Below are 25,667 nucleotides of genomic sequence, written 5' to 3' on the forward strand. Positions count from 1 at the left end.
GCTTTCCTTTTTACGCTAACGTCACATGCTTGAAGAAACTACCTCCAGCTCCTTCCAAAAAGAGGGAAAAGGTGATATTTCCGATGCCCCCAACTAAGTTGGACTATCTCAGATCCTTCTATATGAATTGTTCATCGATACCTCATGTCTTCAGATATCTCATCCCTTCCATTGTTCACAGGGCTCTAGCAGCCTTAATCTCCTTCGAACTCCTTCGAGTGCACACAATTTTTGTTGATAACATATGAAAACCTCCACGAGCGTCGGAACTTCCCATCGTGCAACTCCCGATGCTTTCAAAACGTCCGTCTTGCAAGACAGCACACTGCAATAATCCATTTCACGCCTCGGAGGAGAGAACAACTTACTCACCGAACCACCGCTTCTTTGAAAGAGGGCCTCCCGTGATTCAATAAACTATCAAGTCTACAACTCAATTCAACAGGCATCAATCAAGCCGCTCTAAGAGAAATGGAAGTGGAAGTGAGGACAATTAGACCCACATAGGCTTCATTTGATCACAAAGCTCCCGTCGAGATTCATTCAATCATCCAATCCCCTCATAACAATCCTTGTGCTTGGATCATGGCTCATCTCCTGTACGATAATCTCCCTCAAAACTTCATTCAAGTATTCAGCTTCTGTCAAATCCTCCACCTTACCCTTCATCCAGCCATCACGCTCTTGCATGTTCACTCAGATCCGAGCTTCATTACCACCAATTTTGCACGGACTAGATGGAAATTCAGAATTCTGAGTGTCGATGAGACCGGGACATGATTGATAGTTTACTATTCTGTTGTGCATTGTATCAAGACTGCTATGAAAAGCAAAGGCAAACTCAAGTTCAGAATGCCTCCCAAGCGAGTGACTTTGACTTTCCGCGCAAGTCGTACAAAAACTTAAAACTCGAAACTGAAAAATACGTCTATAATGGATAGATTTCATCCAGTCTGCATCTCTCTTCATCCAACAACGCAGCATGCGCTAAAAGTATGAACAATGAGTAAGTAAAATAATCCAAGGAAAAGATAACGCCGTCTGTCTCCCAAATCCTATCCTTCTCCCAGCCACACTGTTTGTTACATTCGGTAGGTATCTCAATACATTCACACATCGCTGAACTCCATCCTTTCCACCCATCCATCGCTTCAATACAAACCCCGAGTACAAAGGAATGAAAAGGCATTTGTGCTTTATCGAAAAACGCTCGCGTGTAGGTATCATCCGATCCGATTCGCTTCGTCGCTCATTCATGTCAAAAAGAGTGTCCGTTATGGCCTGCCATCTCCTCATTATCATTTCCTCTTCTCATCTCTCATCGATATCGCTCAAATCCTTCTGCCATAAGCATCATATTCAGGACCTCTTGGCCTCTCTCGATAAAAGTCCTCCGCACCTCTCATATCCCTCGGATCGATGGAGACAGAGCCTCGCTCGTAAGGGACATTGTTATGGCGGTCACGATCACGATCACGATCGCGATCGCGATCCCCAACGACCGCTTCTCGATAGCGATCCCACTTCTCAGCATCTTTAGGGGAGTTGAACTCGCCGGCGAAACGGACTTCTTCGGGGTCGGTGCCTCGGCGGTTGTACTGGCGATCGTCGCGGTATCTCCTGTCTCCTCGCTCGCTGCGGATGTCGATGGGTGGTGGGCCGGGAGGCGGCGGTGGAAATGAGGTGGTAGAGCCGTAGGAGCCGGGGTTGAAGCTGGATGTCGATGAGGATGGCCCGGGTCCATACTTGCCTCCGCCTTGGATATCGTCCGGAACAGAATGGCGGAAGTTTCTCAAGGGAGGACTACTGTTTTTTCGGCCTGCAGGACGTCCAGGGCCGCTTTGGCTTGTTGTGCTTTGTGTCCGCTGGTGTCGGGGTTCACGGGGCTCAGCAACGTCAGACGGCTCTCTTGCGCTGACGCGGCTGCCCGTATCAGACATCTCTCTTGTGCTCGTACGGCTGCTGGTAGAATTTGCACGGCCGGGTCGGCTTGGGATATTGAGGGTGTTCTTCTCAGTGTAGACTTTGCCACTTCCAGGCTGAGCGGTGTATGGCTGGCGATCTCTCTCTATCTTGATACCCTCCTCGTTGCTTGAACCCTCGGAGTTGGAGGGAGCACCAGCATACGGTTTCCGCTCACGCTCAATAGGTTGAGGTTTTGAGCTTGTTGGAGAGGTTCGGGCTTGATGAATCTCAACCGGACGCTGCTGTGATCGAGCAGAAGAGCGGCGGCTGAGAGAAGGAGCCGTAAGAGAGCCCCTCCGCCGGTTGGTAGATCCAAAATCAGCCAAGAATTGTAAGATAGCACTTTCTAACAACTTTTGAGAGTTTGCATCTGTCTTCTCTGGGAGGAGGTGTCGTGACTGTGGAAAGATGGCAAGGTCAGTGTGCTTCATGAGAAGGATTGGAGAGGAGGGGTCGGAGCACCCTAAGGGGAAAAACAGGTGATTATGTTTCCAGGCACTCACTATTTGCTTTGGAAGACGTTCAGGCTTCCCGTCTACCAAATCTCCATCAGCATCAATAGGCATAGACATCACGGCATTCTCCAACCGTCTCCACTCCTCTTCCGGATAAGCTAGTATGAATAAAGTCATCCAGTGCGCGAAGCCTACCGGAGTGAGTGAAGGAACTACAAGGTGTCAGTTTTCCACTCCTGATATTTTTCCTGGGTTCGGGGAGGAATACTAATCGCTTCAGAGTGAGAGTCCTCCTGGACCAGATGATGTTCGCAACCCAAACCCTGATACAAGCGCTGTATATGTTCTTCGTTCGAATTTGCCCGGAAGATTGCTATGATTGACGTTAGCTGATTTTGAAGGTATCTAGAGGCAAATCTTATCAAGTACATACAGAGAAGAGGGTGAGGCTCCTTTTCCAGAGCGTGGCTGGCATAGCTGAACGTTCTCATGTTAGCAGTGCTTTATTGGGAAACCTTAACTCGCAAGACTTCGAAATATGGGAAGATAAATTGAGAATATGCATACTATGCTGCCATCTTCGTAGGTGTGATAACGATGCTCTTCCTCGGCGGAAAGTCATTGATTATATGGTTCGCAAGGCCTCGCAAGAATTCACCGAGTCGTTTCGTTGGAGTCCCTTCCTTGTCAAACAGCCTTCCCCATTTCTGATCGATTGTAGACAGTTCTGCCGTCGAGTATGTTCTTGATACGGCAGGGCGACGATCGGAGAACCGTACGCTCGGCTTGTCCAGCGGACTGCTGGGTGGTGATCGAGGCTCCATAGGTGGAGGAGGCGCATACGCCGGCTTCGCAGACTGTGTTGGAGATGGCGGAGTATTCGTTGGCGGCGGGGATGAAGTAGAGCTGGACTTGTTCGAGATTTCACCGTCTGTGCTTGTTTGCTTCGACAATTCTTCGACCACTATGTATAGTGAGTTAGCAAGGCTCGGAGCCGCGTAGAGTAACATATGATGTGTACCTTCTTTCCTCACCCTCACGGTAACCCTCTCAGTGACCCTCTCGGTAATCTCTGCTATGAGCTCTGGAGAAACGACAGGATGCAGCTTCAGCTCGTCAAGATCTTCACCAGAAGCCATTTCGTCGTTGATAGGTGGCGAGGAGCGCTTTTGGGTGGGCGATGCCCTGCGTAAGGCGGGGTTATCTCGACGAGGCTCGGCGGCGGAATCGCGATTGGTGTACTCGGGGATGGACTCAAAGTAATCAGGCTCAGGGTTCCGACCGTGTGTGTTCGCCATGGGCAGCGAGGCTGTGTATGTCACCTCATGGAATGCGGTTGTTTGAATTCGTAGGATCCGGGTTTGGAGCAAACCTGGTGGAAATATGAATATATCGATCGACGCTTGTTTGCAAGTAGGAAACGAAGAGGATGGATGGAGAAGGCTTCCGATACGTAATGGTGTGTTGGTATCACCGAGTATGAAGAAGAAGCAAATGGCATTTCTACTGAAGTCGGGCGCTGCCCACCCTCCTTGGAGGAAGGATTTAACCGTGTTCGAACAACCACCAGAACTCTCCGTGCTTGCACATCTGCGAACTCATGACCCATGAGGAATGATGAATGATGAATGAGATGGACCGACGGCCTAAACAAGCTGGTTAAATCTACTAGGTACATTTGTTGGCACGGTCCCAAGTGCTGCGGAGTTCGCTTCCAATCCAAGTTGGCGGCCATCACAATCACATCAGGTTCCTGCATCAAGCACTCTTGGAGTCGATCGGGCAAGCAACGTCAACGGCAGCGCCTGCTGCTGCTGCTGCTGCTGGTGCTGGTGCTGGAACCATCCCCTCTCAAAACCCCAAGCGCGCCCCGCTGTGCTGAGCCACACTTCGGCTCGGGCAGCCATTTTCCGAGACTTAATTACTCGTATGCCAATCGGGAGCTCCCGTCCCAGGGCCAGGATATCGAAAGATGACGATGTGGCAGCCTGATTGGATTCGGCCAATGATTTTTCAATGAATGCTAATGGGAATTTAGATGCAGAGAATAATTCAAGGCCTTCAAAGAAAGAGAAGGAGAAAAAACAGCTGGGTGGGGCTATCTGCTCTCGCAGTGGACACAGAAGGGACACAAAAGGGGCACTGAATCTTCAATGTCCCAAGAGTCAAAGCTGGACATTTCTGTGGTCTCAATCAGGATAGCTGAATATCGGAGTCTTTGAGATATCTGAAGGGTTAGCTTTTAAATGTGCCGTGCACAACTCAGGCGAGAATTCTTCGGAAATGCATTTTTAATTGTCCAGCTCCTGGAACGTTAAAAAAAGTGCCACTTTTCCTGTCCCCCCAAAACGCCAGTTCTTGAACCCCGAATTCCCATGAATCGTAACTCCCCACCTAATCCTTCATATCGATGTCCATGGTAGCTTCCTTTGCCTTCAACAAAATTCTGACTGCAGCCTCAGCAGCAGTCACCTTCACCTCCTCCGGGCTAATACCACCACTGACTTCCACAACCTGAGCATCACCAACAAACACTGTACACAGAAACTCTCTACTCTCATCCGCCTCTCGAATCCTCGAGGAAATAACATACCGAACTGACTCGGTGTCTGCCAGCATGCCCCTGAGTCCCACGAACTCGGAGTCAGCATGCTTCTTTTCAGCACAGTCAAATGGTCAATCTGTAGCAACAGTAATGAAAACCAAATGTCCTCAAATGCCCGGTATCTGCAAAGGACGATTTAAGCGGTTTGGGAGTATAAGGTTCCAGGAGCCGTTTGACATTGCTCCGACCCCTGGAATCCACACAAGAGAGGGATCCTCGAAGAAATTGGGACTTACAACGCTTCCTTAGGATGTAAAGCATCCACCCCATCCTTCAACATTCTCCTGAAGTACCGCAATATGCCCATCCTCTCAACGACCTCAGTGCAGGTTTCCAGGGATCCAGAATCAATCCATATAGCGCCAAGAAGAGACTCAACCATATCAGAAAAGAACTTTTGAGCTTTCAGGCGTGCAAGAAGAGCCCAAGGATATTGAGTCCCGGTTTCGAAAGCTTCAATGAGTTGCCCCCTCAGCCCTTTATGACGATCAGCAGTCACGGTCTGAACAGCACCTAATCTCGGAGATGCATGGCGAAGGAAGCGCCAGAGTGGTAATGACACCTTTCTGGCCTTTTCCTTGAATATTGGTAAGCCTCTCTTATCCAGAGTCGATGTATCAGGCTCAACGTCGATAGCTTCTTGCTCAATGCTCCACTCCATGCACAAAAAAGCGAGGTAGTCGGCGTTGACAAGCGATGTTCGCAGATGGTGCATCTGAATGTGAGAAAGCTCAGCGTCCCGATACATGGCGTTGACAACAATGTAGTCAAGCACCGCATCGCCAAGAAATTCAAACCGCTCAAGAGACTGGGAGCCACTCTTATAAGAGGCATGCGTCATGGCTTCCACTAGAAGCGCCTTTTTCTTGAAATTGTATCCGATGAGAGCCTCAAGAGGCTGTAGAGTTGCTGGCAAGTCAACATCAGGTGTGCGTTGAAATAGGTATGTTCGGCGTATTTCCAACGGCGTCCATTCCAATTCTGGGAGAAATACCTGCATGCACACCAGAGCTTTGGGTATACCACCATCCACCATGGCAGCACCGATCAAGGCTCTGGGAAACGCGAGAGTCAGCAGTTTGATCGAAACGATTTCTCAGGTAAATCGGACGCAAAAATCAGGATGTTTCGAGAAAGAAAAAAGCACCCACTTACTCTACAACATCAGCCAGAACTTTCGTAGACATATCTCTTTTTGCGTCGAGGGGTGGATCAAGCATGTCATCGATGTAAACGGGCCGCCATTTGTGCCCCTTGAAGGATTGAGTGATTATGAAGGAGTCGAGACCAGCTTCGATGGCGGCTCTTGAAAGTCTGGAGTTCGATACAACGCGGTCTTTCTTCGCAGAGAGATAGCCTTCGTGCCACAAAGGATATTCTCCCATCAATTGGACTGTTGTGCAGGTTTTCAGAATCGAATCGCCTAGAAATTCTAACCTCTGATAATTGGACGCTTCATTGGCACTGGAAGCGCTAAGAGCTGTGACAATCAGGTTGAGATCTGAGATACCGACGTCTCTGAGTAACGTTGCTGATAAGGCTTGGGCAAGGAGATATACTGAGAAGCGGTGCATGATAGAGGGAATAAGCAAGCCAAATTGCACAAATTTGAAAGGAATGCTGTCTTCTGTACACCTTTCAACTGGCAAAACAGCCGAATGCGTCTTGTTTGACAAGGTGCCATTTCCAGGCACGACTTTGTGAAGGAAATCGAAGCGTCGAGGGAGTCTCTTAAGAGAAAGGTGAGGTCCATCCTGAGTATCCTCAAAATGCTCGTAAGGATTCTGGACTTTGTGAAGAGAAGGCTTGTTCGAGAGAAGCTCACGGAAGACGTATGCAACTTGCCATTCCGATTTGTCTCTGATCAAGCCTGGTTCATGCTTGAACTGAATGTCGTTTGTGACGGGTTGCCGTCCCATCTGCTGTATCTGAGAAATATCGACATTTGAGAAGAATGGCATGATAACTCGTTTTTGTTGAATAGCGAACCTCGATCCGAACGCAGTGTCCAACAGTGCCCAGGTGTCATTCCAGGCCTTCAACATGGTCTCCACATTGATTGTAATTGAAGCCGAAGTCGAGAGAGAAATAGTAAAGGTTGTCTCTGCATTCCAATAGGCGTGGAAAGGTGAAAATTTCGGTACCGGAGTAGGGAGCCAGGTCTTCATCTGCAGTTCTCCTACTGTAATTTTGGCTTCATATACGGTGCCTTCCGAACTCTGCCAAGCTCTTGCAATTTCGACCCAGGGGTTCAACTGCTCACGAACATTCACAATCGACGCTCTCTTCTCTACTGAAGATGATATCAGCTCATCCGTGACCGAGTCGTGTGGTAGAAGGGGAAGTAGGTTGTCGTTGACTAGGCCTGCGTGGTGAAGAGCCTTATAGGCTACGAAAGAGGCATCTTTTATCGCATTCTTCTCAGACATCCACAATTGTTCGCTCTCGGTGGTTCGAACTTCTTCAATGACTGACAGAGGGAGTATAACCTTGGCTTGGACGAGCCCTTCACTCTCCTCGCAAATGAATTCAGGGCGCAAGTCTACATAGTCCTTGGCTGGTAACCTCGAGCAAAAGTGGTAGAGGTGCGAGACGGCGTTGTCAAAATCGAGCAGTGCACCGGTACTTGGAACCTCAAAGGTCCTATTGCCGTGCTCTTCAACATCTTCTCGAAGTAGGGTTTCTTCCAAAACTCGCATTTCGTCCTCGTAAATTTTCCTCATAGCCAATTCAAGTTGATGCCATTCAGTTCCTTTGTCAGTCGATTCAAGGAGAAGGACGAGCTCGGAATCTCGGTGTCGAGCACGCCCACGTCTCTGCACAAACGATTTCAAATTGGCTGGTTTCTGAAAACAGAGCACAGCATTGCATGATGGTACATCGATTCCTTCCTCGAGCACAGACGTTGCTATGACCAGGTTTATTCGGCCTGATTTGAAGAGCGACAAGTCGGTCTTCTGCGAGTCTACGTCAATGAGCTCTCCGATAAGCTTACTCTGAGCTCGATGACTGTTGGCTGACGTGCCAGCTATTGTTCCGATGCGGAACAGATCGCGCGTCTCGGGATGGACCGAAAGGAGATGAGCAAGTACTGCTGCCAGAGCTCTTTCCTGCACAAAAACAATGCCTGAAAATGTGGTTGACTTTGACATTTGAACCAGAATCTCAATTAGCTTCCTCACCTTATCTGTCACAAGAGGAATGCTCGCTGGTGTCTCGTAAGCAGTGTGGCCGAAAATATCAACTCCCTTTAATGTCTTTGCTAGGTATTGCTTCTCTGCAGTTGCGAGGTCCCATATGCCAACAGATGGACCAGATTCAACTGCCGATTTCATCACTTTAGCTATGACTTGAGAAACATAGTAGTCGGTTGCCCAAGCTCCAAGCTCACTGCAGATTTTGAGGGTGGTTGCGTAGAAACTTTTCATCTGGTCGTGGCACCATGTCTTCCGATTCAGTCGAATCTCTGCAAGTTTTCTTCGGCTTCTATCGGTATTCTCCTCAAGTAGGCCGATGACATACGGATCCTCGGATATCTTCAGGCCTCTAAAGGCCCGGCCTAAGCTGTCGATGGTTCTTGTATAACTTTCGAGTGAGCTTTCGGAAGTAAGTGGTTGATAAGATACTTGCGAGAGTACTGGCAGCTTGACCTGAAGCCTCAATTCTGCACGGTGTTTTGTGGGAGTTCTGCAAATGGCGTCAAGGGTTTCCTCGATTTTGGCCACGGAGAGCGGGTCTGATTTCATCACTGGCGAAGCTGTAAGCCCTAGGATGTGCGGAATCTGGTAGGTTAATTAGTAAGTAAATGGCAATGCAAATGTACTAAAGGTCGAGGAACATTCCAACGGTGAAGCTAGAGCTCGAAATACGTACAGAGAGGCCTTGTGACTTCCGTTTGTGATAGAAATTCTGCATCAATTTCGCCCCAGCCTGCTTCCCTACACAATTATGCGCTTTGGGCGGTTACTTCTTGGGCCACGGATTCTGAGGCTGGGGGAAATATACCTTCATCAAAGACGATTAGGGCCAATTGATCCATCTTCACAAAGGCGTGCGTGAGAGCATCGAGAAGAATTTGGTAAGTCGAGACAACCACGCGTACGTTTCTCAACACGCCATCCCAGAGACTCTGCTCAGTCCAGCGCTCTACACCATCGGCGCCTGAGAGGAACTTCACTTGCACTGCACTGAGCTGGGATTCGATGTATTCGTATTGCTGAGAGCAAAGAGATACTGTAGGTGCGAGAAACCAGACGAGTTCCGCACTAACCTGGCTGGGAAGGATACGCTCGAGCTCATACTGGATCCTCATCACTGCGCTATCTCCCCGGAGGTAATTAGCTTGGAGCAATATTGAAGAATCTATGGTATGACCACACTTGGCCAGCCCTGTATCATCGAAAGTGACCAAAATGAACGAGATCAAAAAAATCATGGACAAAAGTACCAGTGAGTTTTGCCGCTGCCTGTGTCCATAGCAATGATGATATTCTTGTTCAAACTTTCTTGAACAATTTCAAGCTGGTATGGCCTCGGCTTGATGGAAGGCGTACCATCATCTAAAGTGAGTGGAGATAGAGAGATTTCATCACTCAAGAGATCAATGATGGGGTCTGTCAGATCCTCAACAATGTCGTCTGGCAAACGGGGGAGTTCATCTTCCTCGAAAGGCTCGAGAATTGTCTCGGAGACATCCGAAGCTGAATCATCGGAGTCGTCCATGCTGATAAGGAGCTCAATTAAAACAGGCGATCGAGGGAAGGCAGCGGAGGGCGCCAGGAAGGGATGAGGCGGGGGTGGATGATAAGAGAGTTTGGGATGGGATCTGAGGGTCGCACGGGCTAGCAAAAGGGTCTAGATTGTGTATTAACAGCCGGTGCAACCGGCGCAAAGTGAATCTTTATCGAAATCCCTTTTGATTGAGGTTTGAGGGAGGTTGCATGGAGTAAAGGAAAGATCGTGGCAGCCTTGTCAAAGAGGTGGCGTTCATTCAAGCGAGTCTAGGCACCTTCCCGTTTCGAGACAAAAACGCAAATGCTATTCTTCAAACACCTATTAATCTATTTCATTGAGTGGATTCCATTGAGCAGCATACTGCCATGCCTCCACGACCAAGCCCACCGCGTCTTACTCACTTTCTGTATGCATTCTGAACTTTCCATTTGCTTGCCCCTCTCTGACCGACTCATGAGTCTTGAGGCATCAAAAACCTCCCCTAAATATCTCGCACTTTCCTTGTACTTCAATTTTTCGCTCAGCCTATATTGACCTAAGATTCCCCAGGTGTCTCCCACTCGTCACGCCAACCTCTCGTTCTCAACTTCAAAACTCACTCGCCACCTTTCGAGACAAGGTCACGGGAATTTCCACACCAGAACTTCCAAATGGCATACCCGAGAAAGCCATCAGACCTTTGGGCACATTACATCTCACGCTGGGCGTAATGAGCTTGCTGTCCCAAGAACGAATAGACAGCTCGTTAAAATTATTGAGGGAGCTTAATCTGAAAGAGCTTCTTTCATCTTCAAATCCAGATGAAACAAGCAACCCAGTCGCTCAGAGCATGTCGAAGGCCAAAGCGATAGCGAATGACAGTGAGGAGGCAAAGCCATTGCAGGTTACATTGAAAGGGCTTGAGAGCATGCACACATCGTCAAAAACCTCAATACTTTACTCGGCCCCAGCCGACGACGATCGGCTTTATCCCTTCTGCCAAAAGCTTAAAGACATATTCACAGAAGCCGAGTTTATTCTTGTGGAGAACCGTCCATTAAAGCTCCACGCTACGATCGTCAATACAGTCTACGTTCCTGGAGTTAGAGGCAAAGGTGGTCACGGCAGGAGCAAGGCCAAATTAAATTTTGACGCGCGAGAGATTCTGGAGGATTTCGAAGACTTTGAATGGATGATGAATGTGAGGATTGAGAAAGTGGCTATTTGTAAGATGGGGGCGAAGAAGAATGAAGATGGTGAAGAGGAGTATGTTGTTGAGGGAGAGGTTGAGATGCCCTGATTATGACAAATTAACAAGGAGTTCAGCGGTATCCGGTCGAAACGTGATCTAAATAAGGCCTCTTTTCTCTCGGGACGAGATTATGAGGCGAAGACGAGTATAATTATGTTGTTGGTGTGGGCGGGAGCCGAGGACGCCCTGATCCTTACAAATCATCCAGGAGTTCATTGGCATCTGCTTCGTGTAGCCCAAAATTGATCTAAACAAGAAATTATCTCCCGGAACATAAATATGAGTGGTCCGTCATCGAATGGGTACGTCCAATCGGGGAGGGTATCTTGCAGCTTCAACCTTATTGACCTGTCATTTCATCGGATGCTGTTTGAGGCGTCAATAAACTCCGCTCCGAACATTGGATAATGTCATATTGTTGAAAATCATGGAACCGCAGCGCCGATTGCTTACAACATACACATTGAAGCCCCCGGTGGATGTCAAAAAGGTATAATAGAACGTAGAATTCTTGTACAGTACCCAATCGCAATCGCTAGTTATTATTGCATCATATAATTATCCTTCAGTCCATTGTATAGTCAAAACCATGCCTGCCACATCCCCAGCCATCCTCATCCTCGGCGCAGGCCCAAACGTCGGGTCGCACGTAGCCAAAGCATTCGCCTCAAAAGGCTACAAAGTCGCTCTCGCCGCCAGAAAAGCAAAGGAAGCAGACAATACACCTGACCAAGTCAACATCCCCAGCGATCTTTCAGATCCAAACTCCGTTGTCAATGCCTTCTCGAAAGTCAAAGCTTTGCTGGGCCTCCCCAGTGTTGTCGTTTACAATGGTAAGAATATTATTTCTAAATAACTCGGTTGAACTGCTTGCTGAATGAACGGAATACAGCTGGAGCATTAACCATGAACAACGCAAAGAACCCGCTCTCCCTTCCCTTGGCAGACTTCACTCGCGACTTCATCGTCAACACAACCTCCGCTTTCGTAGCCGCACAGCAAGCTGTGCTAGCTTTCGAACAGCTCCCTGAATCTGCATCAAAGACATTCATATACACAGGCAACATCACAAATGTTGTTCCCCTTGCACCTGTTCTTGATTTAGGTGTAGGGAAGTCGGCGACAGCGCATATCATCCAGTCTGCGGCTGCTGCGTATAAGGACAGAGGGTTCAAGTAAGTGATGGTTGCTGAGATAAGATAATGTGAGTGAGGAACTGATGATTGTAGGTTCTATTATGGTGATGAGAGGAAGGCTGATGGGTCGGCTGCTTTTATGGACATTGACGGGGATGCTCACGGGAAGATGTATCTTGAACTTGCTGAGGAGAAGGAACAGGGGCCTTGGCAGCAGACGTTTGTAAAGAATGTGGGGTACAAGAACTTTGCTTGATTTTTAAGTCTCACTTGGGAAGAAAAATTCTTTCTCGTATTTGTGTTTGGAGCTTGGAAAACCTAGGAATTTATATTTTTGAAACAAGGGTAAAGTTTGAATCTAACTTTGTGTCGTTGTGACGATTAAGCTTCCAAGTTCTCAGAAGGTGGGGGAGTGGATGACGTTTGGTAGGAAAAGTAACAAAAATTCATCAAGGACCACCTTAGTTCTCATGCCGTGGCATTCGAATTCTCCGAGGCTGGGGCAATGAATGGAGATATGAGTTGAAAAGCAATTGAAAGTTGAAATGGTTGGCATACCAATTCTATTCATTGAGAAAATGATTCGTTGGCAACTGCCATTTTTGGTTGCTCTGCTTCCCTCCGCAGATATAAAAAAATCATCACTCATCCTCGCTCTCCCAAGTACCGTAGTATCCCCGGGCTTCTGAAATCCGCAACAAAAGAAATACCATATGCTATGCTGCGAAAAGAGATGCAATCCAGACGCCAGAGCTATGGGAGCATTGCCATAAGAGAGGATCGCTGCTCAGGCATGAGCCCCAATGTCGCCGCCGGAAATCCAACGGCCCCTTGTTGCCTTCGCCATTGTCCTTCCAGCACGAGAACGTGCACAATACCGCCATCGCCCATTCAGCTTCCGTAGAACTTCTTCAGAACCTTCTCCACCTCGGCATATTCCTCCTTCACGGCCACCAATGTCTCCTTGATCCTCTCCAAGCACTTTGCCTCGTCAGGTTCGTCGATCGTGCCCTCCTCGTCCTTTTTCTGCCCGTAGTGCTGGATTTTTTCGCAGCTGTCCTTGACCTTCGTTAGACCGAGCGTAGCGGATGATCCTTTCAGGAAATGGCCCAGTGAAGAGAGTGTTGCGAGATCTCCTTCCTTCCTGTGGGGAGAAGACACTCTAATTAGCGCTGTCCCTTGTTGAAACGCCCATCACGCTGCGCGTCGACTTACAGCGCATCGTCCATCTTCTTGAATGTTTGCTCGGCCTGCTCAAAGAAACCAAAGACAATGGACCGGGAGAACTCGCGCTCATCTTCCTCGTCATCCATCTCCAAGATCTGCTCGAAGGTCACGGCATCGATGCTATCTCCCAGGTCCGGCAACGAGACCGAGCCCTCTTCGCTCTGTGAGCTTGCAGTCAGCTTTTTGCGTGGCGCATCACAGCAGGATGGTCCTCACCCTGTCCTCGGCCTCCCGGCGTGTGCTATCGGGCATATTGGGAAGATCTCGTGATCTCAAAGGGTCTCTGATGCTGGGTATCTTTGGAGATCGTGGGGTTTTCCAGATTGCGGAGGAAAAAGGCCGGCCGCACGTTCTGCAGATGGTTAACTCGGCTAGCACCTCCCAAGACAAACTTCGACGAACCTCAACGGCTATTATTCTCACAATGACCAAGAGTTTGCCGACGATGTCGATGTGGATGGTGACTAATATCAGATGATCAGGTGCTCGGACGCAGCCCAGATTCCCATCTTTATCCCCATTGTTTGTCCACGGTCAGGGATGGGAGGGGCTACAGATCACAAATTCATAGGTGCTCCGACTGCACATCGCGCGGTCCAGACGAAGCCTCAGCACTCCGTACTACGGGATGAGAGAGCAGGACGGCCACCCAGTGACACAAGTTCCCGCAGCCTCTATTGAGGAAAAGGCCACGACGGGGGTGGTGGCACCGACAAAGCACAGGGACCGAGTGTGACAAAGTGCGCTGGGGGCGGGAAGCGGGAAGGAAAGCGGAAGAACGCTCCTGCTGAATCTTCTGACTAAAACCGAGTCTGGCTCTCTGATTGGAGCCTCTGGCTGAGTTGAGTTGTCGGATTGCCTCCTGCTCTGGGTGGGTGGATAAAACGACTCTACACAGTACAGTAACAAGAGGGCGGCGGACAGTCCCCTCCAGAGCCAGGCCCCGGTCTGAGATGCATCGATCCAGCCATTATGACGACGGTGGCGTTCGCGACGTCAGACTGCATAGGCCAATCATATTCCCTGTCCCTGAGCCGTGAGCCTGTCTGAGACCTTGGCAAGCTCGACTCACTTCGATATACATATTGCTGCAGAAGGGTCCAGACTCTGGCCTGTTCATGCCATATAAAGCTCTCTCACCTTCACATAAAACTGTCCGGACGGTGGTTTTCTTTCAGAATTACGAGTACACACATCCTCCGGAAGCAGCAAGCCTCGACGGGAAGCCGAAGACCTCCACGTTGGGACCAGTTCAGAGGAATCCTGTTTTCTAATCTCAGGCGCCGACCCGACCATTGGAATGGCTCACCGAATGAAAAAGCGGACAGTCTCTCACTACCGAAACGTTGAAATCGTAGCACTTTAGAGGAAGTTCTTGCCGATGAGAAAATACCAAGTCTCTCCCTGGTCAACACCAACCAGTCAACGAGGAGGTTAGTGACGAAGATCCCTGGAACTCTTTTTGTCCAACACCCCAGTCCATGCGGCATGCATCACCGGAAGACCGTAGGGCTCCCACGAATTCGTGATCGGCCGATAGCGGTTGCAGGTCGGAGGTGTCACACTGCAGGCAAGGAGACTTCATTTTGGAAAGATTTGGATATTCGGATGGAATCAAATCTCATGGCCGTTTCGCCAGCAGGGAGAAACCAGTTCTTTCGAGGAAGGTACCAGAAATTTCATCGTCTCCACTCAGACCGGATACGCTATCAAGTACATCTAGAGGATGTGGTTGAAGCGACAGCTAGCCTTCCGCACATGGCCGGCTTGCCTCACGCGCCTGTTAGGCGTCTAGGCTCGTCGTACAAGCGTGACGTCTCGATGCCAAAAACAAGTCACGATGCCTGTCAGATTGCTCGGATAGGGTGGGCCTGGGAGTGGGGGCTTGGGTGCTGAATTTGGCTGAAATAGAGGATTCCGAGTGGCTTTGATTTGATTTGAGAACATACGGCCACCTCGAGCTAGGACTCACCGTGCGTGACGAGTCGTCGATCCGGACGAGGGCCCTCTGTGGTAAACCACCTCGAACTCATAGCGAAAGACGCTTTGCCGGTGCCGAAAACGCTTCATCAAAGGCAAGACAGGTGTGAGGACCAGCCTCTTTCTTCAACCCAAGATCTTCCAAGCAATGGGATGCTCTAACCGCCTCATTTGCTAACAAGCTAGGATTTTGGCATGCTCTCATTTCAATCAGAATGTTTTCATTGTTTCTTGGTCGTCATTCGGGAATAGCTGATGCAAGGACTCGGGACAAGTCTCCCGATTTCGAAATGCGCCTCAGCTTTTCTCACATCTCGGCCCTCGGACCCTCTCCAGAGTAGTGGAAGAGATAGTCTCTCCACATTCCTCCATTCCATACTTGATATGCTGATTTAGAGACATCACTATTGGTTGGAGAAATGCGGCTAAATTCAGCAATCAAGCGTGAGGTACCGATTGAAGCATTATTCGACTCTAGACAGCTTTCCCTAAGACAGTTGTAGCTCTGATGGGGCTCCTGAGAGTGGCTTTGTTCAGTGTCGATCGAGTTTGGGGATTTCACTCCCTCCTTTTAGAATTTCTTTCTGGATACTGATGGGGCTTGCGGTGACTAGGAGGAAGACGAGGACAATTCGAAGTTCCTTTCACGAGTCCTTGTCAAGGACACTGGTATCCCGAGAAAAGCGGACGGAAGAGTTGAAGACTTGGTCCAAGAGAAATTTCAGTTTTGCAAGCTTTTTTTTGGATTGAAAATGTACAATTTGGTGAATCTGCTTATTATACAACCAAGAGGTTGGGTGGCCGACCGTGCCTTTGGAAGCTCAATGCTAAGTAGCTGTACCTCCTCGCAGACCAAGGGAGCCTCAGATACTTGAACGACTCTCACTTTACCCCTAATTCCTCTTCATCTTGTTATATTGAGTCGATAATGACTCGGTATTAGCATGATGATCAGGTTTCAATTGACTTTGTTGACAATTGGACAGATAAACATACCTAGCACTTAAACTTTTTATACCATCTGAAAGTATAAGGCCTTTTTTATTTCTATCAGAGTCTACCTGGTGACAGCATGACGCAAGATCAGCCACTGCGAATTTTCAAATGGCTATTCTCACTTAAAGCCTCACTCGGTAGATGAGAAGTGGATTTCTGGCAATTAATTGGAGGGCTTACTTACCTTTCTTGAAGCAAATTCTGGAGACGGGAAACGCTAGAAAGATTAAAGTAAATGCGAAAATCAACATGCAATTCTATCTTAACGACGATTGGGAAAGCCAGTCCTCGCCAAGTGGCAACTTTCAGCCTTGCCCCACGCTACGGCGGTAGCCCCACTTTTTAGGCTCCAGTTAACAAGGACTTCAACTTCCCAACTCCCCACTCAGCCTCATCTCACACCTCAATGTCCTCAATCCCAAGCCCACGCCCACGCCCATCCCCAACCCCCTCTCCCTCCCCACCGCTAGAAACTCACAATGAGTGGGCACGAAAAGAAAGCCCGCCCGCTCCGCCAACCCGGCAAATCCCCCATCGCAACCCCGCCTCCCGCGCGGCTACAAGGGCGTTCAAAAACCGACCACCCCGACGAAAATGCCTCTACAAAGTCCACGCCCGACGGCAACGCCTCCGACACGTCCGAAACGGACTCTGCAGCTAAAGACAAAGACAAGAAGATCGCCGCGCTGGAAAAAGAGCTAGCGACAATGGTAGACGAGTTCGAGCGCGAGCTGACAACACTATCCCATAAACTCACGAATGAATCCGAGACGGCGATTTTCTGGCAGCAGAAACACTCGAGCCTCAACCAAACCTTCCTAAAAACCGATACAGAATTACGCTTACTGCGGCAGGAAGTCAGCGGCTTCGAGCAGGTGAAGGAGAGCAGGGATCGAGATATCAAGACACGGATCTCGAGCCTGATACTTGATCGGGATGCGTTCCGCGAGGCGTACAATGAGGCGATGGGCGAGTTGCGGGTCAAGGAGGAGATGATTAAGAGTTTACAGGGGCAGGTGAGGGGGCTGAAGAGCTTTGTTAGTACGAGCTCCAAGATGGATGAGCAGGTTACGGATGAGGCATTTGGAGAACGGATGCAGAGGCTGGGGAACGGACTTCAGAATTGGGTTATTACTAATTTCAGGAGAGTGAAGATTGGTATGTCGGGGTTTTTCCCCCCAGTTTTCTTATATTTCGATTCCTCTTTTCAAAATGAGTATTGCAAAGTCACGTTTGCTTTGGAACACAAACATCGAGATTGTGTGGGACATTGCCACAATTTTGCTTGGGTGGCTAGCGCCAAGAATTTGTTCCTAGCACACTATATTCATTCTCCAATTGCAAGTTCTACAATCATTTTTTTTTAATGAGAACGAGTTTTGTTCAATTGGGCGCTAAACATATCCAGATACCGACAAGGCCAACGAAGAAACACAGGAACAGCTCCTTCGTCTAGTCCCCACATATCAACCTCTAGCCTCATCATCAAAAGTACACCTCATCCAATCACTAGTATCAAGACTTTTTCTGGAGCATATATTTGAGGTATATTTTATTGGTCTTCCAGCCGAACACGCAGACGAGCTATCAAAAGCTGAAAAGTATCTCAGCTCTTTTGGTAAGCTCTCTGGCACCTAATATGAGAACTCTGGCTCATATAATACAAGGATCTTTAGAAAGCATGAACCAATGGAGGTCGACAACGTTGGCAATTCTCCGTAAAGAGGCGCCCCAGAAACTAAAAGCAGAAACAGAAGCGGTGGTAGAAACTGTGGTCAACCAAGTAAACAGTATTATGGACTCAATCGGCGATATACAGCACACCGAGGCTCGAGATCAGCCACTTCGGACTCTTGTCAACGGCGCCATTGAGCTTTCCAGGTTGTTGAGAGTACAGAAAGCTGTATTTAGTATTATCATGCCGTCGATAGAGGGCTATCAGAGAACAATGTTCGATCCAGATACCATGGAGGACATTGGCGGCGAGGATGAGGATACGTTGAGCGAGAGGGAGATCCGCTGCGTAACCTTTCCTGGGATACTAAAATTGGGTGATGAGAACGGGGAAAGGACTCACCTTCGTAATGTTGTTGCAAAAATACGAGTGCTTTGTGCACCCGATTGAAGCAAATTCGATCGAAGCTGCGATCAGCCAATTACATGGCAAGCCTTCAGCTCCAAGCTTCAGTGTCCAGCTAATGTACATTACGAAAAGCCCTCAGGTAGAGGCAGTTTTGCAGCCTGATAGAACATGCACGAATCAGCTATCAAAATAGACAGGCATGCTGCCAGCGCTGATATTGCTGCGCTTTCCGTGCTCCTTCCATGCAGTATTCCAGTAAACGTGACAACCTCCCTGAGTGTCTCAGAGAGAGAGAGCGAGAGAGCGGTCTGAGCAACATTGGGGAGTGGGGCGGTCGTTTTCACGGCCTTTCTGACGGGTAAACCCGATTTTAGAGGCTCTGTTGGCTGCAGAAGTTGCCCGTCGAGGCGTGATTCGCTGGAGATCAGGGTCCACCGCGGGAGGACCCCTCAAAGATGGGTATGCAGGTCATCTGTCTCGTTCATGCAGAGTCGATCTGTGATTCGAGGTCTGCGATGACAATGAATGGGATCTCAATGCCGTTGACGTGTGCCGAAAGCCTGGAACCTCTGTGGGATGTGCACGGTTGCTGCAAGCTCGACGCCCGAGCAGAATGCTGCAAGACATGGTCGACGTGATGCCTATATTTGATCTTTCCTCAGCAGGCAAGATGTCCATCAGATGAGCTGCTACAGGACACCCCAGGCTGTACTGCTCCTGGAGGAGAGAGGGAAATGGAACCGGAGAAGAGATGCCGAAGCTAGAAATTCGTGCCAAAGTCTTCTAATGGAGGCTTCCAGCGCTCCTTGCTGTTTTGAGCGAGAAATTTGGCCAACTCATGCCAAGGGACCCAATATACATCTTGCATCGACAGGGTGGTTCGAAAGAAACCTTGCATTGATCACTTCAGAGGCTCAGAACGGACTTGGTCCAGTTATACATCGAAGAACATTCCGAAAAGGCGGTGTGGCAAGAAGCGACTTTAGGTGCTGTTTGCGCTGATAGCCCTTGGAGGTTCTCGCTTTCTCCTCGTATGTATCTTCCTCATTGTTTGCGGAAGCTTGCAGAGTAGTACATGAACTTCTGCCATGAAGCGTCACCACGTCGTGGCTGGCATGATCGCGAAAATTCCCAGGAGCCAATGTATTCCTCTGAAGAAAGTCCCTCCCTGCCTGGACCAAAGAATCGGAGGGGACGGTTCAGTGCTGGATCTGGCTTCCTCTGTACCGCTGACCATGGGACAAATTTTTTGTGCACCATGAGAAGAAGCAACTGAGCTCGGACAGGCGAAGGGTCTTTGGATAATCGTCGAATTAGCTTGCAAGCATGGTCATCTGAGTCTTCTGAAAGATGCTGCCGAATCACTGGCATCGCGGGATGTGATGTGGCATGCATCCTGGTCCGTCTGGACGTTGCAGTGGTAGAGGGCCGTTTCCCCTTAAGTTTCCAAATATTCTCCCCAACGCAACTGTTGCTCCTGAATCTCCATCCCCAAATCGTTCGAACGAGTCCTCCTTTCCTCTAACCGTCAATTCACGGCGATCGTGGTTTTAACGTTTCTGCCCACGCAACCTTAAAACGTCCTCGGAAGCGAGCAACCCAACTTTCTGGAATCCGAGTCCTCGCTCCTTTGGCCAGCGACAACTTCAGCAACTCACGACCCAGAGACCGCTCGCGAAGAGGGCTGGTCTCCTTCGACGTTTGTGAGCGAGATTCTATTTCTTGACGTCCTTTTGGCGCTGGTTTCGCTGGAGAATATCCTCGACGGTTGAAGTCTTATCATCGCTTCGTCAACGCAAGTTGTAGATGAGCTCGAGATCCACAAAGCGGACAATGTCTTGCATCGACCGATGCTATTCGAACAGCCGTAACGAATACATGTCTCCTGGATTTAACACTGCACGCCAGGACTCCTCGCCCATCCTGATTCCTCTCTCCCCAGAGCGGAGGAGTCGTCGGACATCCACTGCAACTCCATCTTCTATAGACGACAGCGACGACCGGAGCGACGCTTCTTTTCCATCAACTGCTCCATCGAGTGCTCCTTCTGATCGACCACTAGCAGCGATGAACTACGGATACGAGTTTCGTTGCCCATTCGAGTTCGTCGATTGCGAGGTAACCTTCCATCCCACCCAAATCGATGCCTATATTTCGCATACCACCACCCACTTCTTGAATCACCGTCCTCCTCCGAAGACTATCTGCATTTTCTGCCCACAGACATTCGAGAACCCCAACGACCGCGTTGCAAACTGGAGAGAGCGTATGCGCCACATCGCTGATCATTATCGACGCCTCGAACGCTTTGAGCACACGGGGCCCGACTTCTTTGTAATCGAATACATGCGGACGAAACGCATTATCAGCAATGAAGACTATAAGTGGGCAACCAGGCATACGGAAAGACGTTATTGTGACGGTCTGGTTGATTTCGGACACAAAACTTCGGATATGAAGAGGAGGGAAGCCAGATCGCTTGAAGAGAGACACGATATGGAGAAGGATGATCGACATAGACGGCGACATATGGCCTCGAAAGGGAAAGGGAAGGGCAGAAGAAGTAATTGAGGGCCTGCGCGGCACCTCAGCAGTCCTGAAACATCCAAATTCCGAGTCAAGCCTGGACCGCGGTGTCTCGGGTGCGTCTCATTTCCCAGGCGTTCGTGGGACAAAACTTCTTTATATTCGACGAAAACTCTTTCTCTCTTCCTCTCACAGCAGGGATGCTACGAGTAACATGGGCGGAATTCCGACTTTTTTTTGTGTGGCGTTTGCGCCACAGTGGCGACCTTTTCGACGGTATTTCTTGCATTTCGTTGTTCGACATTATCTCGGCTGTATTTGGTTCGATTTCTCGTTTCCTGAATCGCCGGCGATTGGTACGTCCGTACCTGACATGAACACGTGGGTCCCGGTAGGACGGTCCTCCCGAGGGCTGACTGACTTTCGCTGGGAACCGTGCCCGAAAATCTGCCTCACCACGCTTACTCGTACACCGCAAGATCAGAAGGGCCGATTGAACGAGGACTTTAGATGAATGGGCGGGTGCATCGGGAAGTCATAGGGCGTTCAGTGTTATTCTTTCGATTCTTCTTTCGGGTTCATGTTGCTTCTGGTTCGTTTCGATACCCTTTGTCGAGTCTCCAAAATTGTATCTTGAAAAAGGTCGTGGTATTTATATTATTTTTTGAATGTGGGGAACATAGATTGACATTCTCTGTGACTCATTGGGTTAGTAATATTATCCGTTCTCCTCTCAAGGTGCTTACCAAGATGCTGGATGCCTACGTGAGCGTGGATCTAGGAAACTTTGGGTCAAAGTCTGAATGGAAGTCCGAGGGCGACAAGAAGGGGGCATATGTAGCCCGTCTGTTCTTGGTCGACCCATGGGAGCCGGTGCAACTCGGATCCCGTACAACAAGCTGTTTTCACGGTTGCGTATCTCTTTTAAATGACCTTAGGATGAGTTCAATCTCGTTAAAGACGGCAGTGATGCCTTATTAGGCTACCTGAGGAAGACAACTCCCACCTGTACAACCGAAGAGGCAGGAATGATGACTCCTATATACCAGGACCATGATACATCAAGAACACTGGTACCTCTGGAGGATTCACGATGTCCAATCGAATGTTCCCCCCTTGCTGTCACCAGCTATAGTTCACATGCCCCGCAAATAACCTCTCCCACACAAATCCCTCAAAAGGACTGTTCCAGAAAAAGTCCAGGGGTCCCAGCTGATCTCTGAAGACTTCTATCCACTCAAAATGATTGCAGGTACAAAATTCTTACTCGGGGCTTGCGTCACGAGGCAACTATTTGTGGATGTGATTGCACAGCCTCGCTGCCTCGAGTGGCGATCGAGAAAGCTTGCCCTGGACTAAAACCACGCACGCCTTGATCAAATTTAAACCTTCTGTTCCGATGAGTATTCCAAACGATAGGCCAAGGCTAGCAAAATGGCTGGCTGTTGCTGGTTTTCGCCTTGTCTTGATACCTGACCCTTGAGCCTTGCGGGGCCTCACTGCTGCCCAAGCGAATTTCCAGATAGCATCATTTTCGTCGGCATTGAGCCGGTAGTTGAAACAAACTTCGTTAGTTTATCATGTGAAAAGGTTTCTGATGCAGTGACACGTCGATGGTTACGAACGGTGAGGGGCAGAGGGAGGGTTATCCTGGGAGCGGTGAAAGAAGAAGCTTGGATCGGGAGTTGGCCTCCTCTACTTCCCGTATTGTACGGAGTATCTTCCCCGAACACTTGCACGCACTATTCGTCACCAAACCTCCCTCAGAACTGTAATATTTCTGGGCCTTCATTTTTCTACTTTCATAGAAGCTATTGCGACCCAACCTACCGGTGAAATCTCCAACGAGCATATATATCATCATATCGTCCTCAGCGCCATTACTCAACATCACCTCCACCCAAGCCACTTTTGCACAAAGCCCGCTGATACCATCTAGAACTCCTACCCAACACCCACTCAATGGAACTCCGCCTCCACTCTCCCATATCTAAACCCATCGACCTTCAGCTCGAATGCCAACCCGGCACTCTCGACCACCATCTCGAGCGTAAAGTCCAAGTTGTCAAATTCCACCCCACGAGTCGTTGTCAGTCTTGTGAATAAACTTTTAGGCACGGCGCCGAGGTCTGTAGTGAGCGTACAGACATTTATTAGGTCGCGCGTGTATGAGGATGGTGGCTCGCCGTCTGCATCAGATGCGATGAGATCGTCGGATACAACGAGTGATTGTCCAGGCCTGGTTTGCATTAGTCGTCGTTCACAATGATGGAACATGCCTCGGGAAGCTTACCTGAAGTTCCGGGTATAGTGAAAGCTGATAGGCGTTGCTGCGCTGAGAGCCTCGCCCTCTTTGGGAATGTTAGCACTGGTAGACGCTTGATAAGGCTCGAGACTTACTCGTGATGTGCCACTGCATGCGATCGCTGACCATCCATCGTTCCCACAGTGGACTCCAATACCGCTCGCTCACTTGATGTTTATCTTCATCATACACGGTGGCATATGAAGTCCCATAGTGCATTCTTGCTTTGCGAGAAATGACCATGCTTCCCTCAAGACCTCTCAGTACAGCTCCGCGAACAACTGCAGTCCATGCATTGACGGGCTGCATGACCTCAACGGAACCGTTCTCGATTATCGCAGTGGCCTGAGCATGCGTTGGTCTCTCGCTGTATGGGGGCGGTGCTGCGGTGTTGAAGTGAGACTTCAGTCGAGTGTAAAGATAATTACTCTGGCCAAAGCCACCAACGAGCACAATACCAGACACAATCCCGCCTTTTTGTCGTATGCCATCGACTTGGCCTTGCACAAGCTCGCAAACTTCTCTGACGACAGGCTCGAAGATCTCCTTAATTTGAGGAGCTGTCATGACCAGGAAACCGCAGTCCAGACCAGCTTCTTCATCATCGGGGAGGCCTGGAAATGGCACGTTGACTTCTGCGTGTTCTTCTTCGTTGAAGTTACGCTTTACGAATTCTTCCCAGTATCGTAGCCCCATCTGCCAGCACTTGCCTTTCTTGAGCTTCATCTCGTCGAAGCGCTCTTTGCCGATCCGATTTCGTACGTGCTCCTCAAAGCGGTAGTTCAAGAAGGCACTTCCACAAAGCCCGCCAGTTCCTACTGCAGACTCTTCGACCCGTAAAGGCTTCAGTGAGATAATTTTATAGGCGATCAGATCAACGGTGCCACCGCCGGCATCACAAACAACAAAGTTGTCGCCAGCGCTCAGATGATTGGGCTGTATAGCCTTGAGGGTATAAACAGCTGCGGCTTCGGGCTCACTGATCATCTGGATTTCAGACTTCGCTCCCATTCCTGCCCGTTCTGCCGCCTGCAAAGTTGTGTTCTTTGCGGCATCTGACCATACGGCCGGACAGGTAAGCACAAACTCCACCTTTGTCGAGGCCATGAAGGATTCGCCATACCGTCTTGTAAGTGTCTCCATGGTATGATCGTATACTTGTGTTAGATAATCGCTAACGGCATCCACGACATTCTTGTTGAATTTCTTCAGCTGAGCTGCAGTCTCTAATGGACTAACGTAAAAGGGCAACTTTTGTGACCGATCGAGGAATAATTTGATACATCGAAGTCGAGATTCTTCGGGTCTGAATTGGAAACCCCATTTTATTGTTGGATCTCCACCTTCTGGTATATGTGAGGGGTAGTCGTATGCTATTTCCGTGGGTACTTTGTCGGATGTGATTCCGTTGCCGCCAGGCCAGGTCTTTATGATCTCGACATCGTCTGGAGTTGAAGTATAGACTGCTGCGACACTATTCGGTAGTTAGTTAAATTACCATTGCCAACAGACTTGGAAAATCTCGGGGTTTTGGAGAGGTTTTGTGAAGGTCACATGGCCGAGCTTTCGAGCATCACTTTGTGGCTTTGACCTGTTTTCGACTCAACTTGAACGACCTGTTGTGTTCGGAGACGGGCAGAAAACGTAAACCCCTTGTCTGCCCACTTTCAAACTTTCTGGTATTGAGCTCCAGAATGAATGTACAGCAGTTGAAGACCGAAGTTAAAGTTCGACTTACCCAGAGTAAGTAGTACCAAAATCAAGTCCAACAATCAATCGGTCATTCAGGGGTGCCGGTTCTCGAATTGGCCCCGCAATAGCTTCCGTCGAAGAAGTGGGGGTGTAGTTGGTGAAGTGATTTCTGCTTTCTTCGTTCCGCCGACTGCTAGAAGACCGAATGGGCAGACTGAGATTCATGATGGCAGCTATTCAAGGTCCCGAGTCAGTATTGAAGATTGTAGCCATAAGTCCACGTCCGAAGTTCCCTTTGGTCTCCGGAGTCTGATGGCGGGTTGAGTTTGAGGAGGAAGGGTTTGTCCGATTTGCCGCTCCAGGGAACCAACGACGCTCTATATATCCAAGAATACAAAAGTAAAAACTCTAGTTAGGGGCCAGGAGCCCTGCAGAGAACAAATTTTCCAAAGATGAGAGGATATAAAGATCTCCCCCAGATGGTTGGCGCTCGCGTGACTTGCGCAGAGGAAGTTGATGGTCCGCCGACCGCTCTTCCCACCTCAATTGATAGAACGACGAAATCGCAACAAAAGACACAAGACCAAAAGGTACCCCCTAGAAAAAGATGGGGATGGGTGTCCTAAAGGTTCGGTCCCTGCAGGTACAATGTGGCAGCCTGATTTCTCTGACCGTAGGCAGCACTTCCCGACCCAGTCGACCTCGAGCGCGGGGGTCTGGGCGTCGAAGAGG

At 49.2% G+C, this 25,667-nt stretch overlaps 8 protein-coding genes across 8 annotated transcripts; 4 read left to right on the plus strand and 4 right to left on the minus strand.

Annotated features, from left to right (window-relative positions):
* Nucleotides 1–1,157: 1,157 nt before the first annotated feature.
* On the minus strand, nucleotides 1,158–3,883 carry K444DRAFT_162934 (uncharacterized protein). Its single transcript, XM_024870674.1, has 6 exons — nucleotides 3,442–3,883; nucleotides 2,988–3,384; nucleotides 2,854–2,897; nucleotides 2,689–2,793; nucleotides 2,469–2,632; nucleotides 1,158–2,363 (listed from the first exon to the last, which is right to left on the minus strand). The coding sequence occupies exons 1-6, from the start codon at nucleotides 3,716–3,718 to the stop codon at nucleotides 1,332–1,334; spliced, it is 2,019 nt and encodes a 672-aa protein (XP_024742996.1). The 5' UTR covers nucleotides 3,719–3,883; the 3' UTR covers nucleotides 1,158–1,331.
* Nucleotides 3,884–4,675: 792 nt separating this feature from the next.
* On the minus strand, nucleotides 4,676–9,956 carry K444DRAFT_607515 (P-loop containing nucleoside triphosphate hydrolase protein). Its single transcript, XM_024879191.1, has 6 exons — nucleotides 9,473–9,956; nucleotides 9,031–9,344; nucleotides 8,899–8,978; nucleotides 6,181–8,807; nucleotides 5,262–6,080; nucleotides 4,676–5,043 (listed from the first exon to the last, which is right to left on the minus strand). Exons 1-6 carry the CDS (start codon nucleotides 9,745–9,747, stop codon nucleotides 4,815–4,817), a joined length of 4,344 nt encoding a protein of 1,447 aa, XP_024742997.1. The 5' UTR covers nucleotides 9,748–9,956; the 3' UTR covers nucleotides 4,676–4,814.
* A 138-nt stretch (nucleotides 9,957–10,094) lies between these two features.
* Nucleotides 10,095–11,307, plus strand: K444DRAFT_580821 (uncharacterized protein). Its single transcript, XM_024877712.1, has 2 exons — nucleotides 10,095–10,165; nucleotides 10,309–11,307. Exons 1-2 carry the CDS (start codon nucleotides 10,125–10,127, stop codon nucleotides 11,036–11,038), a joined length of 771 nt encoding a protein of 256 aa, XP_024742998.1. The 5' UTR covers nucleotides 10,095–10,124; the 3' UTR covers nucleotides 11,039–11,307.
* A 230-nt stretch (nucleotides 11,308–11,537) lies between these two features.
* Nucleotides 11,538–12,470, plus strand: K444DRAFT_580822 (putative short-chain dehydrogenase). Its single transcript, XM_024877713.1, has 3 exons — nucleotides 11,538–11,823; nucleotides 11,883–12,165; nucleotides 12,220–12,470. Exons 1-3 carry the CDS (start codon nucleotides 11,580–11,582, stop codon nucleotides 12,380–12,382), a joined length of 690 nt encoding a protein of 229 aa, XP_024742999.1. The 5' UTR covers nucleotides 11,538–11,579; the 3' UTR covers nucleotides 12,383–12,470.
* Nucleotides 12,471–13,017: 547 nt separating this feature from the next.
* K444DRAFT_624607 (histidine-phosphotransfer domain, HPT domain-containing protein) lies at nucleotides 13,018–13,605 on the minus strand (the record flags this gene model as incomplete). The annotated part of the gene is made up of 3 exons (XM_024882422.1): nucleotides 13,018–13,270; nucleotides 13,342–13,514; nucleotides 13,570–13,605. The coding sequence occupies 3 exons, from the start codon at nucleotides 13,603–13,605 to the stop codon at nucleotides 13,018–13,020; spliced, it is 462 nt and encodes a 153-aa protein (XP_024743000.1).
* Nucleotides 13,606–17,036: 3,431 nt separating this feature from the next.
* Nucleotides 17,037–18,454, plus strand: K444DRAFT_518465 (uncharacterized protein; the record flags this gene model as incomplete). The annotated part of the gene is made up of 3 exons (XM_024873868.1): nucleotides 17,037–17,487; nucleotides 17,738–17,947; nucleotides 17,997–18,454. 3 exons carry the CDS (start codon nucleotides 17,037–17,039, stop codon nucleotides 18,452–18,454), a joined length of 1,119 nt encoding a protein of 372 aa, XP_024743001.1.
* A 2,226-nt stretch (nucleotides 18,455–20,680) lies between these two features.
* K444DRAFT_518137 (uncharacterized protein) lies at nucleotides 20,681–20,983 on the plus strand (the record flags this gene model as incomplete). Its single annotated transcript, XM_024873839.1, has 1 exon — nucleotides 20,681–20,983. The coding sequence occupies one exon, from the start codon at nucleotides 20,681–20,683 to the stop codon at nucleotides 20,981–20,983; it is 303 nt and encodes a 100-aa protein (XP_024743002.1).
* A 1,914-nt stretch (nucleotides 20,984–22,897) lies between these two features.
* Nucleotides 22,898–25,160, minus strand: K444DRAFT_517791 (actin-like ATPase domain-containing protein; the record flags this gene model as incomplete). The annotated part of the gene is made up of 4 exons (XM_024873808.1): nucleotides 22,898–23,177; nucleotides 23,232–23,289; nucleotides 23,339–24,717; nucleotides 24,982–25,160. 4 exons carry the CDS (start codon nucleotides 25,158–25,160, stop codon nucleotides 22,898–22,900), a joined length of 1,896 nt encoding a protein of 631 aa, XP_024743003.1.
* Nucleotides 25,161–25,667: the final 507 nt, after the last annotated feature.

This window comes from Hyaloscypha bicolor (genome assembly GCF_002865645.1).
Source record: "Hyaloscypha bicolor E unplaced genomic scaffold K444scaffold_15, whole genome shotgun sequence".
NCBI lineage: Eukaryota > Fungi > Ascomycota > Leotiomycetes > Helotiales > Hyaloscyphaceae > Hyaloscypha > Hyaloscypha bicolor.